At 40.1% G+C, this 26,553-nt stretch overlaps 1 protein-coding gene across 1 annotated transcript in view; it reads right to left on the reverse strand.

Moving 5' to 3' along the window:
• The window catches only part of scin (scinderin), a 60,006-nt gene that overhangs the window by 19,644 nt on the left and 13,809 nt on the right, over positions 1-26,553 (reverse strand). The window contains exons 4-9 of the mRNA XM_007899717.2: positions 18,508-18,657; positions 12,876-12,968; positions 10,511-10,643; positions 6,432-6,520; positions 4,122-4,337; positions 2,827-2,948 (exon numbers count right to left, since the gene is read on the reverse strand). Of these exons, the coding sequence (XP_007897908.1) occupies positions 2,827-2,948; positions 4,122-4,337; positions 6,432-6,520; positions 10,511-10,643; positions 12,876-12,968; positions 18,508-18,657 (803 nt within the window). The remainder of the gene's footprint in view (positions 1-2,826; positions 2,949-4,121; positions 4,338-6,431; positions 6,521-10,510; positions 10,644-12,875; positions 12,969-18,507; positions 18,658-26,553) is intronic.

Below are 26,553 nucleotides of genomic sequence, written 5' to 3' on the forward strand. Positions count from 1 at the left end.
AATTGATGACTATAAATTCAATCAGATTTGCCTAAAGTTTTTAAACATTACCGCTGAATGAATATTTTCCCAGTAAATAAACCTGGGGGGGGGGGGTGGGGGTTGGGGGGCGCGAGAAGGACGACGATGACAAGTTTTAACAAAAGCTCCATTCACTTTGCATCTCCCTTTTGTACAAAGTTTTTCTTTCTCACAGTTTCTCAGAGAACTTAACAGTAAGCAGCAAATTCAGTGTCAAATCTTCTCCTACTTCTTCATATCTCTGTTAGCCTGTTTATGTTTCTTTTTAACATTCCTCACAAGGTTTTCAACCTTCCTTCTTCAGTTGCAGGGCAGTCAGTGTTAGAAGTGCTCCAAATAACCTACTTCAGGCTCACTTGTAATGGAAGAGGTGGGCAATGCAAGAGTCCCCTCACTCCCATTTAATATTGTAGTCTGTCTGAGTGCTTACAAAAAATCCTTACAGTTAAGGCTGCCGGATTTCAGAGTTAGGCTGCACAGAAGTCTTTGATTTACAATTGCGAAGACAACAATGTTACCCAGAGGACAGTGAGACATTGAAGAACAGTGAGGCACACTTTATTTTTTATGGGTGTATCAGAAATAATAATCTGCAAGTGTTAACATGAGAGATTTTATTTGTGGTACCGTTGCTGATGCTCCTCCACAGGAGTGCAATTGAATTCTGGAACATTAAAAGAATATCTGTAGCATTAAGTCATTTTGAAGGTAAAACCATAGTAATTTATGGCACAGAAGAAGTCCATTCATCTGTGTCGGCTTCCACAAGACCAACCCTTCAGCCCCATTTACCTGCCCTTTCCCCATATCCATGTAGTTGAAATGACTGTCTAATTCCATATTTTTTCTTGCTAAAAACACCCCATAGCTTTGGTTTAAAATAGGGTAAATAAGAAATATATACATTTTAAAAGAATGGGGAGATATTTTGTTACATTTAATAATAATAATATAATTTATTGTTTGTTCTGTACATTACTGAGTATTTATGTGCAGGAGGTATGTTGACTCCTGCTAAAACAGTTCAACTCACTTTGTAGTACTTTTACCTCTCCGTCAAAATGTTATTAGTTCAAGCCCCTCATCAGAACTTTGAGCTCCTTAAACTAGACTGATATGCCAGTGCATTGCCAGAGGTGCAATCCTTTGGATGAGATATTTAAACAAGGTCCTGTCTGCCTGTTCAGGTAGATTTTAAAGATCCCATGGCACTATTACAAGAGAGAAAGGTGGCCAACAATCTCCCAAACTAAATTGTTAATTAACTTCAAAGGCATTGCTGTTCGCAAATTGACTACTACATTTGCTTACAAATAGATAGTCACTTTCACTAGGTTGTATAGTAAATCCTTCCTTGATGATGTGATAAGAGACTGTAAGAAATGTAAAGATCATTATTAATTAACTGAAGTACCAGGAGGGGCACACAAACTTGAGACAGGCAAGAGAGAGGCCAAAGTGGAATTATTTCAAAGTCACAGTCTTTACATATAAAATGTCAGCAAACTATTGTTTTGTTTGATGTTATTCATGACAAACCACATCAGTGGGCTATTCATTGGATTTTACTTTCAAAAAAATCCTTTTCAAAGTAAAATAGAAATGATTCTTTTGGCATTTCAACCTCTCTGGAGATAAGGATAGTGTCCCTTTAAACTGAGCATCTTAAATTCAATATACAAATTACCAGATTAATCCTCAAACTCTCTCTATATTGGTTTGCATGTGCTTCAGAATAAAACAGAGCTACGGTCATTTCAGGTTGTACCTTGATATTGTCAGGTTGTTTTATTGTAGCATTTTGCTACTTACTGAATTAGCTTTCAACTTCAACATTTACATGCTTGCAGTTGTTTCTCTCCTTGACTTTGTTGTATGTTGAATTTATCTTTAATCTCTAGTTAATCATATGCCTATAATCTGCACACTTCTGTCACACACTGTCAACAGCCTCCCAGTAAAAACCCTCTTTCAGTCACTAATGGCACTCTGCTGTGCTGACTGATTTTCAAAGAAAAAATGTAACAGGCCTCAATAAATTAATCATCAATAGTGCAGCTGTATAACAGCAAACTCTGAAACATGCAGAGACTTTCATGATGTTCAGGATGACAGTCTATTGTCAGTCTGAATGTTACTGATATTAATGTAATATGACAGTAGTACCTTCACTATTTGCTAATTGGTTTAAAAGTTGTCTCATTTACAGAGTCTGAGAAACGACACCATCAGTAGCATCTCTCACCAGCTGAAACTTTTGTGTTGTAATTCAAGTAATGCCATCAAAATCTATAATCCTAAATGATCCATTCTCTCCTTGTTGGTGTCATAAAATACAAGCATTTTATAGACAAACGCAGACAGCCTTCAGGGACGTAGCTACTATACACAGTAACTCTTGTAATGTCTGGTGGGAAATGTTTGAGATACAGGTGTCATTCTTTAATCCAATCATCTTAAAAAGATGATACTGACTGCCTGGCAGGACAGTAAAAACAAACTGCTGTTGGTCTCCCAGAATAGGTTTAATCAACTCTCAGTAGAGTAGATTCAGAGGAGGACGTTGCATCTGATTGTCACTCATTCCCCCTACATATCTATCTCTCGGTGGACACCCACTATCGTCCACTGACTGTTGTCATAGAGAAGTCCAATTACCAGGACCCTCTTGTATAAGTGAGGTCGTCTAACAGTGTGCGTCCCTCTTGTATAAGTGAGGCTGAATAACAGTGTGTGTCTCCTCTTGCACAATCAAAGTTACAAACATTGTTACAAACCAATAAATATGAAATTGGATTAACTTACCAGGTGTAGATGATCTGACCCGATCTGTACGTGTAAAGAATGATGTAACAATCTCCCCCAAAAAAATGCCCGTATGTACTTTCGTCAACAGGAATGCGACCATTGCTCTCAACACGCCAGATCTGGTGCGGAGGGGTGTACGGGAGAGAAAGAAGAAATCAGTACAAAATGTAAAATACAGTGATTGTTTTACAAACTTCACAAATAAGACTTTCTTCACTGTTTTCTCAATGACCATGAATATGGTAGACACAGTCTTTCAACTAATGCTGGGAAAAAAACTAACTTCTTCTAACTATGGTTTGGTGCACAATAGTCGATGGGCCTATCCAGCCTTGTAAAAAGATGGTGAATTACTTTACGGATAAAGAAAGGGATAGGAACCTGCAGAATCATGTCATTTAGATATTGCCATTAACAGCAATGTTAATTAGCCCTCCTCCCAATAACCACACTGCTGTATGGCACCACTGAGTTTAACCAATCTACAACCAGTCCCAACAATCTTTCATAAGCTTAACTTATCCCAAACTTTGCAGTTCTCCCACACTATATTCAAGAACCTCATCCTAACCTTTAAACTGTATCCTAGAGTCCCTTCAACTCGCTCTGTCCTCAACTCCTTCAACATCTTCCTCCAGACATTTCTCTTTGACTTTGCTTTCAGCTATCTTTCTCTCCTTTCACCCCACGTCTCCTTGACTCCCCACTCCCGGCCCCAGATCGATATAAATCCCGGACAGTCCAGCACCTTGAGATGTCCTCCCAACATGAAAGGCACCATATAAATGCAAATTTGCATTAAATCTGTACTGATTTAATGTTCTGTATGTTCTGCAACCCCATCGCCCTTAATTCTCACCATGTGCAAATCACTTCAATATCTCAGTGGATTGACCTCTAGATTCTTGCCCTGACATCCAAATCTTTTCATCATCTTGCTCCTCTCTACCTTTGCAATCTCTTAAAGCTCTCTCTTCTCCTGCTCTTACCCTCTGCATTTCCAAAGTTTGATCTACTACTTTTTCCTCACCTCATCCCACCATCATTTAATCGAGTCTTCAGCCACTATACTCATCCTCTCTATAATTCTCTCACAAACTCTTATCACCTTGTGCCTTTTATCCCTGCTTCCATTACCCTGTAAAATCATATCTCTTCTGACTGTGTCTTTGATCAATACCCTTAAGCTGTGCCTCATTCCTTCCCTGCTTGGTGATCTTCTTTGTTGTTTCAAGACATTCATCCTATGTGAAATACCACTGAAAGTTGTAGCTGATATTGTTACAAGGTACCTCTGTTTTTCCTGAACCATCATCCACCATGTTGTGTTTTGCAGCCATCTGTGGACAAGAGTGCAGCTTTGAGGCATCAAATTCAATTTGTTTGATTCTTGCAATTGTCTCTGTGGTGTACACTTGTCCGAATCCCTCGCTCTGGTTGACATCTTTCCAATTCTTGAAGAACTGTTTGAAGATTGGAGTCTCTCCACCTTCAGGAAGCACTTGTATCTGCAGGGGAAAACAAGGCTGTCTGTGATTTCCTCCAGTACTAATACAATATTAATGCAGTGACAGAAATACTACATATTCTACTAACTCTGCAGGCTGGAAATATGACTGATGTTTGAAGTAATTATCTCCCTCTTGCCTTTTCAATAGCTACCCATCAGCTAAAAGGAAGTCAGCTACAAGATACACATACATTGCAAAGCTCCTACCTCTACATTTTCTTTAATGCAGTTGTTAGATAACTATGGCTTAATTTTCTGCTAACTGATAAGATTCAATGTGAAATGAATTAATAGATATCCCGCTGGTTCTCTGTGATGCTACCCGCATGAAGAGCGCAACTTAAATGGATATTTTGGTTGGTAAACCAGTAAACTAGAGGGGCATATGTCCAAGATATGTCACTGGAAGAATTAAGGGAGAGGAAAGAAGTTTTTATTTGACACAGGGGATTATTAGAAGATGCTTTGCCATAAGTCACAATTGAATCTAAGACCATCACATTTGAAAGGGAATTGGGATACGTATTTGAAGACAAATACTATAAAAGGATACAGGGAAAGAAAGGAGAAACTGAATTAAAGTAGCTTTCCTGGAGGAGGCAGTGGAGAAGCTAACACAATGAAAAGATTGATGGAATTAAACTATTCTCTGTCTGCCAGAGTTTCTTCTGTTACACAATTACTTCCTTCTGTGCGGTAATTTCTATAATTTCTACGATTCTACAAATTCACAATAAATCAAGATCTGACAAAGCATTAATTGGTTTATTTTTTTAAAAAGAAGTAAACTTGCTGACCAGTAGAGTAATGAAGAAAGTATTTTAACCACAATCTCAGGAGAGCACCACCTACAGACTGATTATCCACACTAATTGGGACCAGTCCAATTGTGGATAAGGAAATACTGCAGATAATGTCATCACACAAAATACAGATTGGCTATAGTGCTAATTAAAACATCATTTTACTGTATATAGTTACATTGTGACTATACTATACTGTACCAACCTTTCTCTCTCTCTATCACTCACTCAGTGTCTAACTCTGTCTTGCTCTCTCTTTCTGAGACTCTTTGAGTCTCTCTAACTCTCTATTTCCTCCATTTCTGCTATAAATCTCTGTTTTACTGCTATAAATTGCTCCCTTATGATGTTTCTTAATGATATTCCCAACATATCGCCAATTCAAGCCAAATTTCTAGTGTGCCCACGTTCAAACCCACTAGAAAAAGAGTTGAGACTGACTCATTCTCATTTTATATAGAATCTTTAATCTGACAGAGAGAGAATAGCTTATCCCATCAATCCAGATCAAATTTAAATCCAGGTCTCAGAAGTGAAAGACCATTTCCACCTCTCCCACTGAACCACCAATGCTCCAGTTGTTTCCAGTGTAGTTTAATAAATAGGTTGATCCCCTTTGTATGAAGAGCGGAGAAAGAGCTATAACTCCTCTAATGGGAGTATTTATTTCTCTTTCATAGTTGAGAGTTATGCAGTTCAGTCCACAAGAAACTAATCTGTGCTGACAGTCCAGGATCAGAATGAACTTGCGCCTGTTATTTTTCTGCTTGATGGATTTTACAATCTCTGTTTTACTTTACTTCAGCTTAAATCCCATTAAAAGAGTCCAAGGCTTTAAAACACAGTATCCTGAGTAGAATTCAATAAGATTTCTCAAATACAGATTCCTCTGAGACTTGTGTCTTACAGACCCCCAGAACATGGCTTCCACAGAATCTCCTCCCAAGGACATTAGAAGAGAGTACCCACAGGGTCAGTTTGATGCATAACTTGTTACCTGCAGGATTCCATATGTACAAATTCTTTTTAAATGCTCCTGTGAATACAGCACTTCAGAGCATACTGTATTCATCTTGGGCGAGAGAGGACAACCAGAACAGTGGCCTGTCAGTGTCACATGCACACAGTACAAGGCTTCCATCTGAGCTGCATTTTCACGTTATATGATAGTCACATAAATAGAGGTCTCTATGAAGCACCTTAAGACTTTCATCTTGTGTGCCATATAAGTGCAAGCTGTTGTAGTTGAAGCAATCTAGCCATTTCTGGCTTGAGGAATCCCATCTCACCTGACTGTTCGCTGAGTAGCCCATTTGCTTTATGAATCCTTCAGCCGTCTTCATGGCTGCCTTTCTTTCTTCTGGGTTGGCATGTTTACCTAAGTACCAGAATGTTTTCTCATTAAGCAGAGCATGAGTGAAAAGTAATTGTTGGCACAGTACTGCTCACACTGAGCTATAAAGTACTTTCTGTTTCTCTTCTAAAACCAGGGGGAACGATATCATTGCATTTCTCATTTAAATTGCTAAGATAATTTATTTGTTATTTGATTTACTCGTATCCCTGCTTCAGGACAGTCTTGTGCTTGTTTTTTACATATCAATAACACCATACTGTCTGGCAGGAGAAATAGGTGATAGTGCAGTTGTTAGCCCCACAGTTTAGCTATGGCCTGAGTTACATCAACCGTTCAACAGCGAAACAACACATTCTGCTCAACCACTCCATGCAAGTGATTAATCTTCACATGAGCCTCTGCCCACCCTGCAGTATAAACGCAGCATGAACAAATTGAGAGCTTATGAAAACAAAATGAAGACATTTTAGGAAATAATCTTTGCTTACATTTAATTACAAGTGGAAATAACTCCTGGTGAGGCCATTTCTGTAATAATAATAAATAATAATCCTTGCATTTGATACAGCACTTTATTATGTTGAAGTCTCAAAATGCTCACAGTAATTACTGTAAAGCATAATAACTTTGTATTTGTAACTGAACAGAGCGGCCAGTTTGTGCACAGCAATGTCTCACAGACAGCCAGGTGAAAGGATCGTTGGCCAGACACCAAGGGAAAGTCCCTTTTCTTTTCAAAAAGATCAGCTGAATGATCTTAAACAACAACAACAACAACAACAAGATTCCATTTATAGAGCGCCTTTCACGTCAGGAGGACGTCCCAAGGCGCTGCACAGTTGGGTCATGACCCGAGCAGGGGGGAAATGGTCAGGGTGAGGGGAGGGAAGGGAGGGAGAGAGGAGGGGGAAATGGTCAGGGTGAGGGGAGGGAAGGGAGGGAGCGAGGAGGAGGAAGAGAGTCGAGAGGGGAGCTGAAGGCACGGTCAAAGAGAAAGGTTTTGAGACCGGCCTTGAAGGAGGAAAGGGAGGAAGCAAGGCGAAGGCACTGGGGGATGGAGTTCCAGAGCCTCGGGGCTGAGAGGCTGAAGGCCCGACCACCGATAGTAGGGCGGTTGGGGCGGGGGACGTGGAGCAGACCGGAGCCAGAGGAACGGAGGGTACGGGCAGGTAGGTAGGGGGATAGTAGGTTGGAGAGGTAGGAGGGAGCAAGGCCGTGAATGGCCTTGTAGGTGAGGATGAGGATCTTGAAATCAATCCTCTGGGGGATGGGGAGCCAGTGGAGGGGAGCGAGGGTGGGAGTGATGTGTTCCCGAAGCCTGGTGCGGGACAGTACACGAGCTGCAGAGTTCTGAATGACCTGCAGCTTGTGGAGGGAGGTGCCGGGAAGGCCGGCGAGGAGAGAGTTCCCATAGTCCAGCCTTGAGGTGACAAAGGCGTGAACCAGGGTTTCAGCAGCGTGAGGGGTGAGGTAGTGCCGTAATCTGGCGATATTCCGGAGGTGATGGAAGGCGGTGCCAGTTGTGGTGTCGAAGAGGAAGGTCTTCATGTGTGATCTGAAGATGGGCAAGTAGGAAACATGGCGGATGGATTGAGGCAGAGAGAACAACAACAACAACAACAACAAGATTCCATTTATAGAGCACCTTTTACGTCGGGAGGACGTCCCAAGGCGAGAAGGAGTGACTGAGGCAGAGTTCCAGAGCCTTGGGATGCAGTGGATGAAAGCACAACCACTGATGGTGGAGCGGAGGGGATGAAGGACATGCAGGAAGCCAGAGGCAGCTGAGCAAAGATGGCGGGTAGTGGAGTGGGATATAAGCAGTTTGGAGAGGGAGGGAGGTGCCAGGCATGAAGTGATTTATTTGTAAGTGAGTGTGAAAGTTTTAAAATCAATGAATTCTGCAGGAGGGAGCCAGTGGAACCTGGCAAAAACTGCGGTGAGTGGCTTGGAGTTTAGTACGAGTGAGGATATGAAAGACGGAGTTTTGAATTAACTGGATTTTATGAATGGTGAAGCTGGAGAGACTGGCAAGAGGGCATCGGAAAAATCAGCAGACAGACAGGACCTCGGTTTTAACATCTCATCCAAAGCATAACACCTCCGACAATGCAGTGCACCCCCAGTACTGCATCTGATCGTCAGGTAGACTGGAAGTTCGAAGTGCTGGATTCAAGAAATGAACCCACAACTTACCGACTAGAGCTTCTGCCTTGTGCTGACTGCCAACACTGGTGAATTTTTCGTTTCTGTTTATAATAGAAATTCTCCTTCCCTTGAATTTTTCAGTATTATCATGAAATAAGACTCACTGTTGTACATTTTTTAAAAGTGATACTGTGTAAATCATGTACACACACAAAAGAACTTGGCTAATTGGGACTGTAGCACCATTACATATCTACTGGTGGTGCTATTGAGAATAGCACTGTCTTTAGCTCACTGGCTCCATCAGCAGATACCCAGTGATATTGCAGGTACGACAACACAATGGTATAAACACTTTGGTATAAACCAGTGAAATTTACTGAACATGAATTGACGAACTTTAATTTACCAATTGTTACCAATTAAGTTACTACAATGCTATCAGAGAAATGAAAGCTGTGGCACATATCTTTATATACAGTCAAACCTGTCTTCAACAACCACTCAGGGGACTAGCCAAAGTGGCCTTTATATAAGGATGGCCTCTAAGGACTTAATAATAATAATCCTTGCATTTGATATAGCACTTTTCACGTCTTCTAGACGTCTGTCTCAAAGCGCATCACAGAATAGACTGTAAAGTGAATTGACAGTATATTTGTTGGTGAAATATTTATTGGTGTGTGTAGAATTTCTAAGTGTATCACAAAATACAGTGCACATATGAACCCATAAATTTAATTTATTTTAATAAAATGCAATGTTGCAGTTCAGTGTCGATGTCCAAAAAGATCGAGACAGAACTCGAAAATTGCACTTTCGGCGCTTTCAACTATTGTAATAAGAAGCTTCAGACATGCCTGTGCACATGGAGGGGAGAGAGGTGCCCTCATGCAATTGCAATGTCTCCCTCCTCTTACACACACTTCACCAAACATGCCTGCGCACACAGAGAAGAGGTGAAGAATGGAGACAACTGGCCATTGAAAAGGGTGTTGGTATAAAGGCACTGGGTGTAAACAGGCTAACAAACAGTGGACACTGGTTGCGTTGCATTAGACAGGTGCTTACTGAATAGCGATGGTTTATTATGAAAAATCTGTCCGGACTATTCAAGGGTGGTTATAACGGAGGGTGGTTGCTAAATGGAAGTGGTTGCTCAAACAGATTTGACTCTACATGGCTTAGCTTAGTGGTAGCATTCACTCTAGTAGGTCAGAGGATTGGGGGGTTAAGCCCTGTATCAGTAGAGTGCTGCATTGCTGCAGATGCAATCCTTTAGATGAGACTATTTAAAGCCGTCTGGCTGTTCAGGTGGACATTAGAGTTCCCATGGCACTAGTTGAAATGAGAAGGAAGCTTCTCCCACTGTACTCACCTGCAATCCTTCAGTTCACCTATAAAATACAGTCCCTACACTTTACAGAAATTCCTGTGTAGCACTTTGACACTTCTTCCTGACATGAGAGACATAATCTCAAATGCAAGTATTATTATTGTTCTAAATTGGTCATTCACGGTAGTTATTTAAGGGATCTTGAGCAAGGAAACTGTCTGCTGTGTTTGCCTACCAATCACTTGACATTATTTTGAGATGTTTTGACATTATAGACATGATATAAAGTGTGAGGTAATTATTACGTCAAGGAGGTGACATCAGCAGGGGCTCACTGGGTTAAATGGCCTCTTTCTGGGCTGTCATTTCCAGCATTTTAATTCTACTTCATTTTTAGTCAGTGAAATGTTAATGTGCAGGGTGAATAGCAATGTTTATATTTATAAATACTTTATCAAGTCCACTTTGAAAGAAAAAAAACATTTAGTGAGGAGTTTTTGAGCTGTATATTTAGGCCAATTTCTTACCCTTCCACACATAGATTTTGTTGTTTGCTCCATTGTCCAGTATGAAGCATTCTTCAGACAAGAGCAAGTCACACGAGAAAGGGTTTACATCTGACACCAATGACACTTGCATAGACCCAGTCGCATCCGAAACCTGAGGAGAAAGGATTTTGAAAAAGGTTATTACATATGTATTCACATAAAAGGCACAATATAAATTAAGCTATTATTACCTTGACAAAAAGGCACTCAAAGTCTGGATCTATAAATTTTCGGTGACATTGTGACTCACTATGTTGAGGTGTGCAGTTGCATATGTCTAAGAGCCAAGATCCCAAACACCGTAACTGTGAATACATGCAAGTACCCTAAAATTGTTCCTTCTTCCCCAATCTTTTTAAAAGCTTTACTCAAATCGGTTTTGTGCTTATCAATGAAGCCTGTAACTCACTGCTAATTTAACTAATTTAACTAATTTAAGCACTGCTTCTGACAGCAAGCCTTGAGATAGTGTTAAACAGTAAGATACACAAGATGGCGCTGTTTCCACTGTTGGGGTCTGAATTTTCTCATGTTCTTAAGTTTAAGGCTCTAGTAGTAAAGTATAAGAAATTTTGTAAAAGTCTTCAATTGCATATAATAGCTCGGCTGCAAACCTTAACTGTCCAGCGCCTTGGGACATCCTTCCTACATGAAAGGCGCTATATAAATAGAGTATATAAATTTGACTTCAAGATCCTCACACTCGTGTTCAAATCCATTCACTCTCTGGCACCTCCTTACTTCTCCGACCTCCTCACCTCTCCGTTCAACTGGCACCGGCCTCCTGCTTGTCCCTCGTGCTTTGAGCTTCCACACCCCGAAACTCTGGAACACTCTACCTCAATCCCTCCGCCTTGCCGCCCTCCCACCCCTTTTTCAACTCCCACCTGCAAGCCTTCAATTTCGACTGTGCTTATGGTCACCTCTCCCCCACCTCCGGCTCGGAGTCAGGTTCCACCACAGTTAAGCGTTCTGAACGCTACCCTGCGTGGTGGACGCTATATAAGTGCAAGTCCTGTAGCTCAGTGGTTAGAGCACTCGCTTTGCAAGTGAGAGACCTGAGTTCAATTCCAGGCAGAGGGCAAAACCTTGGCCAAGTTTCCTTACTCCACACACCTAATAATCCCTCCAAAACCAAAAACAATAATAAATTGGTCATTTTCAATCTACGACTGTTTGTGGGACATTGCTGTGCGCAATTGGCTGCCGCGTTCGCCCACAAATATACAGTCAATTCACTTTACAGTGTGTTCTGTGAAGCGCTTTGGGACATCCTCCCGACGTGAAAAGCGCTACATCAAATGCAAGGATTATTATTATTATTATTAAGTTGTTATTATTGCTATAAATAAAATTTTGTTGCTGTCGCTGTTGCATTTTTACAGCTCTTTCATACAGGATAGCGTCTCAGAGCGCTGCACAATAGCGGGGTTGGACACCAAGCAAGGGAGAAGGGGGAGTTCATTATAGATGTTGTAGAATGAAGCCTGTTTTCTGTAGTAGCTAGATAATGGTCTTTCAAGTTAATATTGAATTTAGGACTGTACTCCAAAATTCCACATAATCTTAAATTTTAAGACTTAAGCTTGAAAACATGAGAAATTTCAGTCTCCAGGACACAACAGCTCCCACCGCAGCCTTGACAAGAGATCGGAGAAAATTCCTGACCAACAAAATATGTCACAAGTTGCATCTTGGAAACACTTCATCACGTGAGTTTGTTTTGATGATGCTGTCCCCACAAAGTAACTGGGACAGATGGCAGGAGTATTGAACACTGTTTGAAACAGATCTCCTAACAACTGTCTGAGTAAATAAAGTCCCCTCGTTTCTCCCCTTTGCTGGCTTACTATTTTAAACTGATACCAATCAGCGGAAATAATAACAGCTTAATAATAATGATAATAATCCTTGTATTTGATATAGCGCCTTATCACATCATTGAGATGTCTCAAAGAACTTCACAGAATATACTGTAAAGTGAATTGACTGTGTATTTTGTTGGCGAAAAATAATTTCTCCCTATCTACACCATCAAAATCCCTCATAATCAACCTACGCCAAATACACACTGAAATTAGGAAAGCAAGGTGTTTCCCTCCAGGGACAGAGTGGCCATTCAATTTCAGACGCAGGGAAATTTCGATGTGTAGGTGGCATATGTGTGTGGAACTCTCAATCTGGTTAGGATACCCTTAAGCATGGTGATAACCTCCCATGTGTGTCAGACATCCAACTGAGATTTTTTTAAAAAAGACTTAACATTTTCTGTTCCGATAAAATAGGCCCAGTTTTTTTGATTGTAAGCCATATTATGATTGGAGTATTGTAAAACAATGATCACCATAAAGAGCTTGGCCATCTTCCTGTGGGTCATGTCTGCGACAGTGTCATCATCGTCGTCACCTTCAGACAATTCTGGTTTCTTGCCAAGGACCTTGAGGAGAGAAAGAAGAAGAATTATTACCCTGCTACTTACTTCTAAAATCCCAGCAGCCTGTGTAAAATATCCACATACCCACAAGGTACCTTTCCTCAGAAATCTTACTTTGTCCTGTTTTGGGATCTATCATTCGCAGAAGCTGAGAATAGCAATCTTTTAGTTGTGTTTTTAACTTACAATTTTGCTTAAAGTTGGGACACAATTCAAATGCAAAACAACAACGACTTGAATTTATATCGCACCCTTCACAACAACAACTTTAATAGGGGAGTTTTCTTTGCTGTTGTTCTGGGCCAGATTAAATCTGCCCAAACACACTTCACTCAATAGCCTTTGAGCCAGCAGTGAAAGAGAATCATCTGATCAACCCGGTTTGGGATATGACTCTAGGAACTAAAGATCTAGGCAGTAACCTGATCTCATGGAAATTGGCAAATTCGAATCATATTCATCCAAATTTGTGTATAACCCTTTATAAAATCTTCTAAAAAGTGAATGAAAGGTAAAGCATCAGTCTAATATGAATCAGAAAGTATTCCTATATTATTTTGCTAGTGGGATTTGATGAAATGAAACCAAGTATAAGTGCTTGTGGTTTTCTGAAAATCACAAGACAGGTTTGTATGAGGAAGGCCCTTTGGCCCATTTGATCACATCCTCTGCAATAACCACTCTCCCGTTACAACATCAAGATATTTCTTAAACAAGTCCAGCATCCTTGCCTCAACCTCACTTTCTGGTAACCGCAGGAGGGGAAAATCACTGTCAGCTCTTCCTATCATTATGAAGCAGAATTCAACAAGTGTTGGATGGTTCACCTACTAAAAGGGAACATGGAATGGATTTCGATCAGGTTAGTTTTACCTGATTGATGATGTATTGTTGTATTAGGAATCGTGTTTCAGTTTGAATTAGAGACCCCTCTCTGTACAGTAATTTAAAACATCCATGCCTAACTTCAGTCCACAACTGTTTGTGGGACATTGCTGTGTGCAATTGGCTGCCGCATTGCGTCCACAAAATGTAGTCAATTCACTTTACAGTATGTTCTGTGAAGCACTTTGAGGTGTCTCAAAGACGTAATAAAGCACTATACCAAATGCAAGGGAGGATTATTATTAAATTTGTCATGTTCCACAGGTCAACAATCCAATGTATCTTCAGACCCAGGTGGCTGGGAGAGGGGGGAAGCAGTGAGGGTTATATTTGTCGTCAGGTTTATTTATTGACCAGCTCCAATGGAATTCTCAACAATATTATCATTATCATCAGTGATATTTATCGCATCACACTTCACAAATTTTCACCCTAATATTGGGAAATTCTACTTGAGCTCAGTGTCAATTGAATGAACTTTAATGCCATATCTCCCATTTTGTAAATTAGTACAATTGCCATCTTCTTAAAATGGCCCTTTGTATATCTCCAAACTTATGTTAAATGTTGCTACACATGAATATATGATGTATTTTAACCTGAGGGAAGAATGCTGAACAAAGTACAAAATGCATTCAAATAAAACCAAAGTGGTCATTAATAATTAACTTGTCATTTCAAAAACCCTGAGCGTGGAAATAAACTGCTTCATGGAAAATTGCATTTGTTTCTATATCTCATTAGGGAAATTAAGGAAAATTATGATTCAACAGAAGAAAGGGTAGTTTGAGATTGAGAATATGTACTGAATGGAAATGTGTTTGAGGCATTCAGAATATCTTGGATTTTGATAGGCCGCTCAATAAATCCATCGATACAGTGTTCTCAGGCAGTCAGGATAGCTGAGCTGTACACCTTAGGGTATAAAGTCTAAGTTGAGAGAGGCTTTGTCAAGAATTGGCTTTGTTCCAAACCCCATCTGAAATGTTGTGTGCTGCTTTGGTATTCCTTTTTCAAAAGGGGATATTCAGTTGTTATAGAGAATACGGTAGAGCTACTAGATTAATCCCAGGATTTAAGGGATAGAGTTATGAGGAAATGTTGGTGGCACCGGGACATTTCTCTTGAGCCATTCTCATAAGTTCTGCATCTATCGATGTGTATCAAATTATCTACAGTGGCCATGGAGCCTCCTTTAGCGACATTGACTCTGTGCCTTGTGGATGGCGACAGTTCAATGCCAGTTTGTAGAACACCAGTTTAACTCAACTGTTGAGCCAGTCAGCAAATTGATGCCATTAGCTACAGTACAATGAGCATTAGCTATTAACACATGACTGCACAGAGTCCTTGTTTTACTGACATGGAATAATACTGATTACTTTGCTACTAATAATCGTTGCATTGTATATAGAACCTACTAGGATTTACTGTTCATTGCAATGATTGTGTATTATGTAGATGAATGTTGCAGCCAATTTGCGCACAGCAATATCCCACACACAACCATAAAGTGAATGACCATTTTTTTTATTTTTGAGGGATTATTGTCCAAGACACTGGGAGAAAGCCCCTTCTCTTCAAATAGTACAATGGGATCTTTAACGTTCACCTGAACAGGCAGACAGGACCTCGGTTTAATGTCCCATCCGAAGGACAGCATCTCCGAGAATGCAACACAACCATAGCATTGCATTTGATTGTCAGCTTAGGCTATATGACTTCACTTGAACCCACATCTTCTAACTCAAAGGCAAGAGTGTCACCACTAAACCAGGCTGACACACTAATATTTAAAATGAGGAAACAGATTTGGGAGTAATTCAATTCAATGCAATACAAATTTACATTTATGTATCACCTTTCATGTCAGGAGGGCGTCCCAAAAATTTCAACTGGGTTTATTATTTCCTCTATTTACATAACATTTTCAAGCATCCATAATTTGTTAAATCTTGGAACACAACATTAATTTTGAAACCTGATTTCTGTAAGTTCTTTTAAGAATTTAAAAAAACTCTACTTCAAAGTTAAGACTGAACTGAACAATTTTATGAATTGTAGGCACTCAAAATTGTTATGTTAATAGACTAAATATAGACCTAGGTAAAATTTCTCCCAAAGGATGAGTATAGTAATACAGCAATTTTGACCCCAAAAAACTGCAGGAAAACAGCAGCCAGCTTCCTGCATTTTGCCCTGGCAATTAAAGTGAACACATGACAATCTACAGTAACTACTACTATTTGATGTCGTTTCAATGTATGGGAGCCAGCTGCTGTTGTAGTTGGCAATAAATTTGAAACAGTTAACAGGTGGTATGACATTTCTGTCATACAGTATGTCTTTATCTCAACTTAAATCACACAAGTATCCACCCAGAATAAGTTGGTGCAAACATTACTTTTTATGATAGCATAATTGTGTTTTCATACTTATATTTTATGTAATAGCAACAGAACCTTAACACAACAACACATTGCAATAGTATAGTGCCTTTCACATCAGGAGGACATCCAGGTTGCAGGACTGTCAAAGATTTGCACAGGAACTGATGGTTGGAATCAAGCGGGGAAGGCATGGTCAAGGAGGAACGTCTTGAGATGAGCCTTGAAAGAGGAAGGGAGGGGGTGAGGTGAAGGGAGTTCCGGAAGGTGGGGGCAGAGTAGGGCAAGATGACATGGAGGCCAGTGTCCAGTGCCCGCTGAGCAGAAGGAACGGGAAGGTTCCAGAGATACTTAGTCAAAAGATCGATCCCTTCCCTCATCTCTCATCTCCATCTTTTCCCAAAGGAAGTCCACCACCCCATCCTTACCCCTCTCCTTATGCCCCCAGCTCCACCTCCTTGCCCCCAATGTGGTTGAAGCTAGGATGGTGGCTGTGATGGAAAGATGGTAGGATGGATATTTTGGAGGGATGAGATCAAATGCGCCAAAGGGTTGCATTCAACCAATCATGTAACCTTATGAACCCATTCAAACAAGAACCAGATAAGCAATAGAGCATTTTTAACCATATCTGCTCTAGGGTGCTCTTCATAAAGCTACAGGTCAAAATTTAAAATCATACATCCTTTCCTTTTTTTCCCATGACAAATCAAGTATTGTTTCGGCTATGTATCATTATTAATAATTAAACCAGACTATTTAGCATCTGATCAGATGTTCTTTTGGAAGTTATGATTAAGAACTGATTATAATAGTGTGGACATTCACACATCATATTTATTTAAGAACATACTGTTTCAATCTTGCCTGTTCTGCCTATCTTATTTGAACAGAGAACTTATAGATACTTGCTCTCTCTTTCAGCATCAAATGCAAACCACAACAAGCCCAGCCCTACCTCCGTTGATGAGGCTTCCAATTGCATTGCAGGATTAATTTCACAAGAAATTATATGTGATTTCCTTTTCAACCTTGCATTGTAAATGTTCCATCTTAGTTTTAACACTTCATTCGTATACTTATCTTATCTTTGGGTGTGCATTTAGCTTCATTTTTCATTGAGGTCCAGTTAGATTATATTGACAGCATATTGTCCATTGAGTTTATTTTATGCTTTCTTCACTAACACAGACATAATAGGCTGAATGACTGGCTTCCTTCTGTGTTGTCTATTTTAATAGGATCAAAATTGTGATGTTTTAAACACATTCATGGTAAGAAATTCTATCTGGGTCCGGTTTAACTTTATTTTGTAGCAATTCAGAATTCGGCAAATTCTTAAATACAGCATGCTCTGCAGCCTGTTTTCAATAAGTTCATTTAAGAAATTAACACCTGCTTTAGCTGCTTTGTTTCAGGCTGTGTTGCACAATGCACAAAATAGAAGCTCAACAGAAAACAATGCAACATTGCATAAAATAATTAAATATATGTGTGTGTGTGTGTGTGGATCTACAACTCAACCAAGTGAGAAGCTCCAATAACTTGCTAGTTGCTTTAGTTTATTTAAAAGCAATTAAATGATTTATTTAATTGACATTAAGCAATATATGCAAGTTCACAATAAATGCAAGTTGTAAATACAAGTTGTTGTAACAATATGAAAATGGTCCCTTAAAAGTTTTTGCATGAGCTGTCAAGTGATTATATGAGCAGATTATAGAACATGTGTGAAAAAAAGAAGGTTCTTCTGCCCCTCTGATCTCATCCTTCCAGAATACCTATCCTACCAACGTCCCAACCTGATATCTGTTTGAAATTGCCCTCCATAACCCTAAACTTGTCAAATCAGAATCAGACACCAAACCAAATAGCACATTGCTGTAACTCGATGTCGTGCTGAAACCAGCTTTTCCGTTTCAGCAATTAGGCTCCAGCTTTAAGATCACATGCCTTAAAAACTAATTGACACCAGGTTGAAATTTGTGACATTTGTTATGAAATTTCATAATAGATTCATGTTAGTTGATATGTACTGACTGGCTCAAGCGCTTTGGGACGTCCTCCCGATGTGAAAGACACTAGACAAATGTAATTTGTTGTTGTTGAACACCCATATACTATTGGCACAAATGTTAGGTCCATGGGAACCTTAGAAAAGTGCCACAGTCTGAGCTGGTGGGATTAGGGCCTGAGTTTAACAGGTCGATTATAATAAATTTGTGGCATTGCCAGGAACCGTCTGTGTTTCTCACCAACATAACACTTACTTTGATGATACTTGTGGACTCTTGGCCTTCCTCTTCAACAATGAGTTGTGCTCTTCCTTTTCTTTCATTGTCTCGAATTCCTGCAGCAACTTGGGCAGCCCGGAGACGCTCGTACTTGTTGCACTTTGACCCACACCACTGATAGATTACCTGTGGAGAGAATGTAAGAATGTAAGGTTCAAGTCTTTCCACTGCTGTTCATTTGGCAACACTGCACAAACCTAAGACTGATATAACTTTTCTCAGTTTTATTATAACTATCAACAATAGTTTTTTAATTTTTTTCAAAATTTATGTGATATCTTTAATTTTAAGATTGTGATCTTAATGCTAAGAATGCAAGACATTTTGGGCATCAAGAATACAACAATTGAAGTTTTATTAGTTTCAACATCACTCAGCTAGCATCGGGAAAAAGAAAACTTGGTTTCCAATTCATGACTACTATCCATTGCCTCCTGCCTCAAGATTTCAAGCTCCTCATTCACACCCTATGACCTCCCTCCTTATCTACTGGATCTTTTCGAGCCACACTCTTCTGATGCATTAAGCCAGAGAACATAAGTCAGTGATTTCAAGAGAGGAGTGGCGAAGATTAAACCACAATAGTTATCAGCGTAACTCAGTTTGGGCAGACCTGAGTCAGAAGATTGGTGGGTTCAAGCCCCACTATGGGACTTTGAACTAACACAGGCTAAGCTGACACTCCAGTGCAGTGCTGGGAGGATGTTGCACTGTTGCACTGTTGGAAGTGCCTTCCTTTGGATGAGATACAGTATACGTATTGGGCTGCAGTCCTATTTTGCAGCCACTAATAATCATTCTGCCATTACAAATTCCAGATTAAGTGCCACACTTCACGCCATAATTTTATGCCCTGTTGTGTTAGATCAAAACGTGATGTTTTGTATGCTCAAAGCCCCCACAATCCACATCCCCACCTGCACCAAACTCTGCATATCTATCACCTTCAGTTGAAAATATTAGAACTCAAATGAACATAGCAAATACCGGCTACAAATTCAATCCATATTCAACTGATAGTGTAGTAATAAGACTTGAGAATGAATTCTGTAGAATCTATAGCATGGAAACAGGCCATTCGGTCAAAAAGTTTGTGCTAGTGTCCAACTCCACTTGAACCTCCATCCATTCCTCCACTCATCAAGATGTGTCTCTTTCGGTCATCTTTACTCTCCCGATTCCCTTGGGCTCCCACCCCAAGCTAGACTGCCCAGTCAACAGTGTCAAGCGCTTTGAGACATCCGCCAATATGAAAGATGCTATATAAGTGTATCGTATCCTAACCTGCCTTTCTTATTTTCCACCCCTCCCCATTAATTCCCTTCTCTCTCATGTATCAATGAGAAATTTATGCAAATACAATTAGCACTAGCTCACAATAAAACTATAATCCTATCTCTGATTGAAGATTACTGGCACTTGGCTGCCAAATAGGTTTTATCTCATCCAGTGGGAACATTCACTTCACTGTAACGTAAAAATCCTTAGCTCCCAAGAGTTATATTATAAGGAGGGTCAAGTGTAACAGAAATTCCTTCCATCACATTTTGAAGTTTTTTTGTTTCTAATTGTTTTTCAATGTAACTGAGGTAACAAAATAAGTTATCGGTAATTTTAAGAATGTTTTTTTAGTTGTGTTGTGTATCTAATAGGGGATTACTGAGAAATCCCCTGAGAAATGGAACTTTGTCCAATGTTGGATGAGCTTCCAGCATTCCCAGGTCAGCTACTGTTCAATTGGATGCAGTGTAAAGCTCCTTCCACTCTTCCCAATCGTGTGACTAAGCCCCAATCGTGTGGCTGAGCTCCAATTGTAGAGACGTAGGCCTGCCACATCAGTGAGACATGTCCGCTTCTCCTGTCAGACAGTCTCGCTGAATACAGTTGCCAAGTTAGTGCTAAACTGAAGCAATTTGTGTTGTGAACCCACAACTACTAGGAATTGAGTTAAAAGTAAACATATTTCACAAAGGACTCTTACAGTGGACAGAGGAAACTTGCATTCCATGAGTCTGGGCTGGATACCAATCCAAGTCCCAGATATAAACAAACAGCATGTTAACTCACCAAACCACTTGGTCCCCTCCACTAGTATTTTTAAGTCCTGAATGAATAGGAACTCGGAACATTTCAATGAATGTGAATCCAATAACTAATTAAAATTAATAAATACATCCTAGATCACACTATAAAGTGAAATTAGCTATGCATTGTAAACTGTCCCTTGTGATAATTGGCACAAAGAACAAATTATGAAACACCACAATATATATAACGCTCTTCCTCTCAAGAGTATTTTCAAAATCAACTTGAATGAAGTGTTTGATTTCCTATGTTTAAGTAGCTATAACTGTACTATTATTCTTAATAATTATTATAATAATATAGTTATAGCTACTTAAACATAGGAAATCCAGCTACAACTAACAATAACTGACAATGAGACTTGAGAATGACTTCCATACAATAATGCAATTAGTATTATTACTTTTAAAACCCTGGGCAATAGAATTCTTAAAGGAGTGAAGGAAAAAAGGATTTGGTGTTACAAATACAGAGTTCTGTATCTGCGAGATGGTGGACCCACCAGAGATTGAATGAAAGCACACAGAGGCAGATGTGGTATGCAGATCACTTTGTTTATTAACACTGGGGAAAAGCTATGATCCTGTAGTTAAATAGGATCTATATTGTTACATTTACAAACCTGAAGTTATTGCTCTAAGCTGAACATCTGGTTTGCACTAAAACTGCAGAAGTCACTAAAAACAAGAACAAGAAAGGCTGTTCTACAGTTGGCATTTGTCCTAAATCCTATAGTCAACCCTTTCCCCCCACTTCTCAGTTGAAAATAGTCCCAAAAACAAAAGGCCAGCAAATCTGCAAAATTTGAGAATTTGCAAATGCTGTGATTCAGATCACTGTATATTTTCAAACACATAACTAAAGAGGCTAATTCTGTAGAAAATCTGCCTGAGCTATATTCAAACTGGCTCACAAGATTTTGCCATTTTAGATAATTTTCGGCTGTCAAATTTTTCACTTCGATTAAAAGCACCATTCAGAGATGAATATCTGCAGAGTACAAGTGCAACATTGTGCTGGGTCGAAAAGAGCTTTCTATTTCCTGCACTCAGAAGGGTGGTGTGTAAACCTATTTATTTCTCACAAAGTGCCATTTCAGGGCAGTTTCCTTTTACTTTCTGCTTGCAGAGTAATGAAAACAAAATAAAATATCTCACACAGCTCTTCAGACCACAGAGGGCTGCAGTCATTGAAGACACTATGAAAGTAGCGTTTATTCACAGGTTCCAGTTTATATTCAAAACAAGAATGAGTTACTTTTAATGTGTTAACTTTGTTCGTCCAAAGAATTTTAAACTTTGTGGTCCCTAAATAGACCGACTTCACCAACTAATGGGATGCATTACCTCAAAGAAGGTCCAGGGAAATGTATTGTGGTTTAATTTGTGTAACATGTGAACAATGATGTTCCATCTGCTTGACTGCAGACATCAAGGCCGCAATGAGCATCAAGTTTTCTTAACAAAATAGAAGCCATCCTCCTCAGCTCCCGTCAATGCCTCCTCACCTCTGGCTCTGGATTCCTCAAACTCTCCAGCCTCTCTCTCAAACTCACTGAACCAGTGCACAACCACGCCATCCAGTCTAATCCTCAGCTCTCCTTCCTTCCACATATTTGATCACTGACCAAGACAGCTTTTCTTCACCTCTGTCACACTGCCCACCTCCGGTCTTACCTCACACCTTATGCTGCCAAAACATTCAAAACACTTTTGTCACTTCCTACCTTGATTTCTCAAATGCACCCTTCATTGGTCTCCCCAGTTCCACCATCTATATGGTCCAGCAAACCCCAAATTTCGTTGCTTACATCCTCACCCATACCAAACTCAGCACAACCAACATCCCAATCCTCGCCAAGTTCCACTGGCTCTGTATCTCCAAAAGGATAAACTTCAAAGTCCTAACCCTAACATTTATGTATGTATATATACCTTCAAGCCCTCGTACCTCCCTCTCTGATCTGCTTGTCCCTTCGCTCTGTTAACACAGGCCTACTACATGTGCTCCATCCTCTGCATATTTCTGCCTTGCCGATCAATGAACTTTTTTACTAAGGATGTATGAGTCTGGCTCAGTTGGGTGCACTCTGGCCTCTGAGTCAGTAGATTGTGGTTTCAAGCCCCATCTTGGGACTTTGAACTTATGTAGTTTAGGCTAACACTCCAATGTATTGCTGATGGTGTGATGTATTGTCGGATGTGCAATCCTTTGGATGAGACTTTAAACTGAGGTTCCATCTGCATGTTCAGGTAGACATTGAACATCTCATTCGAAGAAAGAAGAGTTTCTTCCAATGTCCTGTCCAACAATCCCTGAAATAAAGTTGGTCATTCACTTCATGGGTGTTTGTGGTCAATTCTGCATGCAAATTGACTGCTGTGCTCACCTACAAAGTATATATTGGCTATATTTTACAGTATATTCTGTGAAGTGCTTTGAGATGTCTTCCTGACTTGAAAGGTTCAATATCAAATGTAAGGATTTTAAATTTTATTTTTATTATAGATTTTCAGTCTCAGAAAAATAGTGTTTCAATCTTTTTTATTATTTTCTCCAGTCTGTTATAGATTCCTCTACACCATTTCTCAGATATGTTGAAACTGTCAATGTATAAATGACTGTGGTCTGATGTCAGAGAGTGACTGGAGCTGAATTACCTTACTGTTTTCCCTTGTTGCCTGTTGGAAACAAATTGACTTTTGTTTCCTGGTTCTCCCACACAGCCTGGTTGATCACTGTGCTGCCAAGGATAGTGATTTTGCTGTATTTCAGCACACACTCTAGAGGGTGGGGGTGAGGTGGTCACACCCATGGACAATCAATAATTCCAGAATAACCTCAGGTGACAGTATTTTCCATGGTGAGATAACTATAGGAACTATTATAAATCACTTCATAGAATATGGATTTACTTTTTAGATAGAATTCAGACCCCAAAATATCCAAAATGTGCAGACATACTCCATTGCATGCACCAAATTCATGGGATGGTTAAATTGGTTGACTTCTGGCATTGTATCATAAATAGGGATTATTTAATTTAATCTGTTATGAAACATTTAATTGTGAATTCCCGAAAACTTGCAAAATTCAGTCCAATGAGCAAAACAGTCCGTTGCGCAGAATTTAACTCAGTGTATGTGAGTGTGTGTGTGTGTGTGTATGAGGGGAGTATTGTGGTTTTCCCATTCATTTAGTGAATTTGTCGATGTGGACTCTCGGTTATTTTCTGTTCTCAAACTTTTGAGAATTTGATTATTTGCATTAATAGAACTGTAATGCAATTTAAGTATGATTTGAATTTATGTTATATCATTATTGCATTACAGTTATGGAAATGTGTGAGGAATAATACATGCCAGTGCAGGATCACATGGAAGGGCTAGAGTTAGAAGATGGCAGATACAGTCTGATCTTCTGAAATGTGAAGTATTATATTTTGGGGTAAACACCAAAGAGAGGAAGAATGCTGTAATATAGGCTTGTATGGTGTGAAGGAACAGAGAGAGCACATTCATAAATGTTTAATGTTGTGAGTGCATTTCATAAAGACTATAAAAGACAAATAGGTTTCTAGGGTTTATAAATTATAGCGTTGGGTACAAAAACAAGGATGTGTGCTACATTTATACAAGGTGTTGATTTGGTTAAAGTTGGAAGACCGTGTACAGCTCTGGATACCCATTATAGAAAAAGGATATTAGAGCCACGGGAAGGATAGAATATTGGTTTACAAGAGAGGTGCTAGGGACGAGCAGTAATGTATTTTTTTATAGGTCAGCCAAACTACTGACATACATGGAATCCTATTGCCAGGCACAAATCTATTCTATTGAGTGTATTGAGTGTTCCACTGGGGATATGAGAACTAGCTGAATTTTCTTTCCCCGCTGGATCAGAAAAAAATAAGAGATCTTACAACTTACATCTACAATTTACATTGATATAGTACCTTTCACCTCAGGGACACATCTCAATATACTCCAGGTCTTCAAAATTCTGACTCGGTAGAAGTGAAAGATTATTCCTGTTGATTGGTAATAGGGATGGGAACATAAAGTTCATAAGATCATGATCTTCACTGGAAGAGTTGATGGGTAATAAGGAGAAATTTTATGTAGAAGGTTGTTGGAACAGAAAATGTTTCATCACAAGTGACTAGAGAGAATATAACATGACAGTGGATTTAATAAGTACTTTAAAATAGAATTTGATAAACATTTGAAACAGACAAATATAAAAGGCTAAATGGAAACTGAAAATCCAATGGAGGAGCTAGGACTCGTAGACTCAATGGGCCAAATGGCCTTTTGTCTACAATTTCTATGATTTTCAAGTGTGCAGGTGCAAAAATCATTAACTTCAGCAAATGGAGCAAAGCAGCTCAGAATTTTATTTGAGCAAATAATAATATAATAATAATCCTTGCATTTGATGCAGCGCCTTATCACTTCATTGAGACACCTCAAAGCGCTTCACTGAAAAGCCAGTCAGGAACCTCGGCGTTTTGTTCGACCCTGAGCTGTCCTTTCTCCCTCACATCCGCACCACAACTGGCACCGCCTTCCATCACCTCCGGAATATCGCCAGATTACGGCACTACCTCACCCCTCACGCTGCTGAAACCCTGGTTCACGCCTTTGTCACCTCAAGGCTGGACTATGGGAACTCTCTCCTCGCCGGCCTTCCCGGCACCTCCCTCCACAAGCTGCAGGTCATTCAGAATTCTGCAGCTCGTGTACTGTCCCGCACCAGGCTTCGGGACCACATCACTCCCACCCTCGCTCGCCTCCACTGGCTCCCCATCCCCCAGAGGATCGCATTCAAGATCCTCATCCTCACCTACAAGGCCATTCACGGCCTTGCTCCCTCCTACCTCTCCAACCTACTATCCCCTACCTACCTGCCCGTACCCTCCGTTCCTCTGGCTCCGGTCTGCTCCACGTCCCCGCCCCAACCGCCCTACTATCGGTGGTCGGGCCTTCAGCCTCTCAGCCCCGAGGCTCTGGAACTCCATCCCCCAGTGCCTTCGCCGCTTCCTCCCTTTCCTCCTTCAAGGCCGGTCTCAAAACCTTTCTCTTTGACCGTGCCTTCAGCTCCCCTCTCGACTCTCTTCCTCCTCCTCGCTCCCTCCCTTCCCTCCCCTCACCCTGACCATTTCCCCCTCCTCTCTCCCTCCCTTCCCTCCCCTCACCCTGACCATTTCCCCCCTGCTCGGGTCATGACCCAACTGTGCAGCGCCTTGGGACGTCCTCCTGACGTGAAAGGCGCTCTATAAATGGAATCTTGTTGTTGTTGTTGTTGAATATATTGTAAAGTGGATTGACCGTACATTTTGTGGCCAAAATGCGGCAGCCAATTGCCCACAGCAATGTCCCACAAACAGTCACAGGTTAAGTGACCAAATTATTATTTCTGATTATCAAAAAAATCTGTATTATCAAACAAAACTAAAGAACTCTCTGCACTTGAACTTCTGGATTATTATAGTTATATTACCTGCAATAAAGAGTCTCAGATAGCTGTGTCACATTTCTTAGAAACTAGGGCAATAAAATGAGATAATAAACTTTAAGCCATAGATTGGCTCAGAGCCCAAAAATGGTTGCCAAACGTCAAAGTAAAAATTTACAATCCCAAACTTAAAAATATAATGTCTCAGATGAGACTTTCTGGGGGTATTTTAGATATTGAATGAGATTGTGAAACTAAACCCAGAACAACACTTTCAGATACACTAAGTCAGCAGACATGAGAGCACATGCTCAGAGTTTTGAAAGGCAATTTTAGGATTAAATATTTCTTTACACAAAGGGTATTCAACAGCTGGTTTGGGTTGATAGGAAAGGTAGTGAGGCCAATGCACTGGATTCATTTAAGAAACAGTTTGGTGCTGTATTGAGAAGTTGTTATTTCTGGAAGAAAGATGGGCTA

Source organism: Callorhinchus milii, unplaced genomic scaffold (assembly GCF_018977255.1).
Source record: "Callorhinchus milii isolate IMCB2004 unplaced genomic scaffold, IMCB_Cmil_1.0 Scaffold2, whole genome shotgun sequence".
Taxonomy (NCBI): Eukaryota; Metazoa; Chordata; class Chondrichthyes; order Chimaeriformes; family Callorhinchidae; genus Callorhinchus; species Callorhinchus milii.